The sequence below is a fragment of the Lathyrus oleraceus genome, chromosome 7, assembly GCF_024323335.1.
Source record: "Lathyrus oleraceus cultivar Zhongwan6 chromosome 7, CAAS_Psat_ZW6_1.0, whole genome shotgun sequence".
Taxonomy (NCBI): Eukaryota; Viridiplantae; Streptophyta; class Magnoliopsida; order Fabales; family Fabaceae; genus Lathyrus; species Lathyrus oleraceus.
Genome location: NC_066585.1, coordinates 327,274,217 through 327,279,638, shown reverse-complemented (window position 1 = coordinate 327,279,638; position 5,422 = coordinate 327,274,217). Strand labels below are relative to the sequence as shown.

Sequence of the window (5,422 nt, the reverse complement as noted above, 5' to 3'; positions counted from 1 at the left end):
TGTGAATTGGTTGCGAGGTTGGGTGTATATAGTAGGTCGATGGTGTGAGGTTGGTCGTTAGGTTTGGGTGGGTTGACATTGTTGTTTGGTGTATGATGACAAAGCTTGTTCACGTGGATCAATCAAATACCTTGGCTCAAACACAAATTATAGCATTGTAACCGACCTAAACCATACCATATAAGGTTGAGTTGGTCTAGCATTATGTATGATTAGATCGTTTAAGATGTGTTGACGTCTATTCCTCAAATTACGACACATCTCTTTTGTGAAGTCTCTCCAATAGGAATAATCCCATTGGCCATCGACTCTTTGTTGATGTCAATCTCTCAAACACGTCAGAGGTTCTGGAATTTGTTGTTTCATGCTGAACTGCAGTTTCACACGATCACTCTGGTACAACCTCCGATTTCACGTTGCTCCTCAGCCTAACTTATGTTTGATCTCAGAAAGACACCCATCAATTGTGAGCACCTATAAAAACATTGATAATGGCTAGCTAGATCCTCCTTCGACGCATGTCTACTGCATTAGACATATCGCTCAAAATTTCACGCGGGATATCAAGGACAAAATGCTATGGAAGAAGGTTGTCAACACATGGTATGCATTAACAGAACCTTCCTTCATACACTATCGTGAAGACATCAGATTATCAAACGCAGATGCAGTAAGGTGGATCGACAATATTCCATTGGAGAAGTGAACTAAGGCATATGAAAACGGTCAACGATGGGGCCACATGACAACAAATCTTATGGAATCAATGAACTCTGTCTTCAAAGGCATCCAAAACCTACTGATAACCGCTTTAGCGCAAGCAACATATTTTAGGCTAGGGGCGTTGTTTGAGATCAGACGTTCCAAATGGAGTTCAGTGTTACAATCTGGGCAGTTGTTCAGTGATGTTTCAATGAAATTCATTAAAGACGAAGATGAAAAAGCTAACACACATGTGATCATAGTGTTTGACCGTACAAAAGGTTGGTATAGTGTCGATGAGTCAATGGATCACAATGAAGGCATGCCAAGGGGACACTATCAAGTGGAACTAGATAGAGGTTGGTGCGACTGTGAAGAGTTATGATCGGTCACCATTTTGACTATGTTTTCATTACTTATTCGACAAGAAACCAATGATTTTGGAATACTGTGTGCGTAGTATGGTACCTTTTAAGTTAGTTTTCATTTTTGTAAGTTATTTAAGCATTTTATTAATTTTTAGATATAATTAGGTGTTTTCGGGATTTTATGCTTTGGTTGTTTGTGTTTATGCCCTCCAGGTCCATGTAGAAGATCCAACAAACTCAATGCAAGAAAATGGAAGGTTCTGACATTCAAGGAAAGGATTTTTCTTAGTACAGGGGGCCTGACACGCCCATCCTTGTCACATGACACGGGCCATGTCAGGATGAAGACAAAACAAACTGCAAGAGATGGCCAAGACAGGGGCCTAATATGGCCACCCGTGTCACCTGACACGGCCCGTGTCACCTGACACTGGTCATGTCAGCCCACCTGGGAATGAAACAGAAGATTATGGCAAGACATGGGCCTGACACAGCCGTCCGTGTCTGCCCATCTAGGAGTGAAAAGAGAATAGAATGACAAGGCAGGGGCCTGACACTGCCGCCCATTTCAATTGACACGGCCGCCCGTGTCAACTGACACGGCCGTGTCAGCCCAGGCACTAATTTTCTAGTTTTGGGGCTTTTTACCCGGGCTTGAGTAGCAAGGACGTTCTAGGGATTTCCAACCATTGGAAATGGATTTTCACTATTTTATGAGAGTTTCTACGAGAGAAGATGACATATTAGAACGAGGAAAACACAGAGAATTGTCAAATGATCGAGAATTACAGAAATCAAGGAATTCGGAGAGCAAAAGATTTTCATGAGCGGAAGCGATTGAAGATCCAACTCATCCAATTACTTGTAATGTGTATTTTTTTTATCTTGAATTTGTTTAGAACAATATGAGAAGCTGACCCCCCCCCAATGCTAGGGGGTGTCCCTAATTTAGATCTGTAATGACTTTGAGTTTATGATTGCATTTATGATACTATTTTTACGATAATCTTTTGATGTGTTTAATGCTTTCTCTTTCGGACCAATCAAGAGTGTTGTATGGTTATCAATTAGGTTGAACTGTCATTGGTAAGGTTTTCGTAAGATTACTTTGCAGTAGATATCACCTAGGACTAGGGATACCCTGTATTAATCAGAGCATTCTTGATATAATAAGGCTTAATTTCACCGATAATTTCCTATGGACATAGAAATTAGGGTAGAATGATTACAGGTTTTCTCACCAAGGACTTGAGAGAAAATACCCTTGAGAACTGGTAGTAATTTATATTTGTTGATGCAATAGTGATTCATAGTTGTTACAGGGACAAATTATACACCTTCCCTGGCATTGTTCCTTTTCCCTTGCAAACCATTATTTTATAGTATTAATTTCTTTTGCCTTTATTTTTATAATTTTGAATTTAAAAATCCCAACATTAGTTTTTATTTAATTGAACGATGATTTGAACTCGATATTAACTTGCAGTCCTTGAGATCGACATTCAGGGAATTTCCCTTTTATTACTACAAAAGGTAAAATAGTACACTTGCTATTTTTCCGATCAAGTTTTTGGCGTCGTTGTAGGGGACTGTCAAAATAAAGAGTTTACTTTTAGTTCAATTAAAATTTTGTTGCTCTGCAATAAAATTATTTTTCTATCATTTATATAATTTAATTCACTAATCTATGTATGTGAGGAGAGCCCTCAATTGAAAAAAATTTTGACGCAGAAATCGAGAGAACCCTTCACCGGAGACGTAAAAATGCTAGATTGAATTCCAAAGAAGAAGTTCCCTCTGATCACTCAGATTTAGAAAAAGAAACTATGTCTGAAATTCCTCCAATTCCACCTTTGGAAAGACTCCTAGGTGACTATGGAGGCGCTAATGCGTCGGGTGGTAGATTGACCATTGTCAACCAACCGGTGAATGTGACTAATTTTCAACTACATTAATCAACTTGAAGAAAAACCTTTCACCTGAAAGGTAAATGAAGATGCAAACAAGTACCTGCAGAGATTCCTGACCATGAGTACTACTTTGAAATTTGATGGTCATACTGTTGAAGCAAAGAAGTTAAGAATGTTCCCATTCACTTTAGTTGAAGAGGCAGAAGAGTGGTTCTACTCTCTTCCAGCTGGCAGTATTACATCATCGGAAGAGATGGAAACAACTTTCTTAAACGAGTATTTTTCTGCATCAGTATTTCTGAGAAAAAGGTATGAAATCTTAAACTTCAAATAGAAGGATGGTGAATCCTTGGGAGATGCCTACAAAAGATTCAAAAGGGTCTTGGTAACTTTCCCAACCCATAATATGGATCAGACTGAACAAATGCAGATGTTTGTTAATGGGCTAAAAATAAAGACAAAACAGTTTATTGATACAACAGTCAGTGGCTCAACAAATTTCTCAACAGCCACCGATATTAAAAAGATTATTAAAGCGATAGCTGCCAATGAGCATCTGGAATTGTATGATAGGTGTACTAGTAAACTTGATGGAGTGATTGATCTAAAGCTGGAAACTAATAAAATCTGGTTGGAAGATACAGTAACCGTTGAAGTGGAAAAGAAACTGAAAGCTATGAACATAGATACTCAACAGGTAGCTCAAGTTCAACTTACTCAGACCATCACTTATGAAATCTGTAACGGATCGCACCACACTGTGGATTGCTTTTCCACCCCTCCACAAATTGAAGACATAAAATTTTTGAAGTAGAATAACCCATACTCCAACACTTACAATCCAGGTTGGAAGAATCATCCAAATTTCTCCTGGAAATATCAGAGAGGGAATGTTCCACAACAGGGTCAAGCTAAATATCAGACTCAATATCAACAACAACAACAACAACAATAAGCTCCAAATAAAGCAGACTGGGAGATTGCCATTAAAAAAATGGCCGCTCACAATATGCAATCCCAAGATAAGATTAGAAACAATCAGAGAAACATCACCGCCTCTATAAAAAATCTTGAAGTTCAGGTGGGTCAGATAGAACAATAAATAGCAAGTTCTCGAACACCAGGTTCCTTACCAAGTGAAACAATTCAAAATCCAAGAAATCATGAGAATGTTAATGTTGCAATGACGAGAAGTGAGAAGGCTGCTAAAGATGAAAAAGAGAGGGCAACAAAGGATGACCATGTCATGGAGGTAGTTCTGGAAGTGAGAGAAAATAAGAAAGAAGAAGAAGAAGTTATACCACCATTAAAGCCAATGGAAGAGAAGAAGAAAAAAGATGTTAAACATGTGATTAAGTTACCTTACCCTCAGAGAGTGACAAAGAAGGATCCAAGAGAGACAGACTTTGAGAAATTCGTCACAATGTTCAAAAAGATAGAGAGTAATATGCCTTTCATTGAAGCACTCGAGAAAATGCCCATGTACAAAAAATTCACGAAAGAGGTAATCGTTGAAAAGAGACCAGTAGGAGATGGGTCAGTAGCTTTGAATGAAAAGTGTAGTGCAATATCACCAAGTAGGAGAATTCTACACAAGCAGAAGGATCCTAGAGCAGTCACAGTCCCGTGCACTATAAAAAACAGAACTTTCAAGAAGGTACTAATTGATTCCAGAGCTAGTGTGAGTATGATGCCATTGTCAATATACCAAAGGCTCGGTATTGGAAGTGTCAGTGATACAAGGACAAATCAGAAGTTTGCAGATCACTCCATAAAGAATGCATATGGGATAGCAGAAGACATATTGGTGACAATTGAGAAATTTAGTTTTCCTGTTGATTTTGTGATCATAGACATACTTGAGGATGAAGAGACACCTATCATTCTTGATCGACCTTTCATGCAGACAAGTCAATGCAATTTGGACATAGACCAAGGTACACTAGCTTTAAAAGTTTATGATGATGAAATAACTTTGAATGTTCTTAATAACAGGAAGCTATAGGTGGAAAAAGAATATCACTATCAAGTAGGCATGATCAGGACAGATGTGAAAGGCCAAAGTGACATGTCAACATTAGAAAAAGTCTTAAGAAGGCCATCTCAATTGGTCTTACTTCCATTAGTAACCCCGAGTGGAAAGACTCCTATTTCCATTCCAAAAGCCAGGAGAAAGAAAAATAATGTAAGGATATGGAGGTTAGAAAGGACTTATGGCACAAAGGGATCCATACCTATGAAAAAGACGACTTCTTAGTTTTGGAAAAAAAGTGGAACAAGGTGTGGAGGCTGAAGTACCCCACATAATAAGGGAAACGAACCGTCGAGCCATGCGACGTTAAACGAAGCGCTTTGTGGGAGGTAAACCACGCGTTTTTTATTTCTAATTATTGTTTGTGTTTTGTTTGTTATTTTAGGATTGCACGGTGCCTTGCATAAAAG

General features: G+C 38.5%; 1 protein-coding gene across 1 annotated transcript; it reads left to right on the top strand.

The window, feature by feature from the left end:
* Positions 1-4,163: 4,163 nt before the first annotated feature.
* Positions 4,164-4,985, top strand: LOC127103637 (uncharacterized). Its single transcript, XM_051040884.1, has one exon. The coding sequence runs from the start codon at positions 4,164-4,166 to the stop codon at positions 4,983-4,985; it is 822 nt and encodes a 273-aa protein (XP_050896841.1).
* Positions 4,986-5,422: the final 437 nt, after the last annotated feature.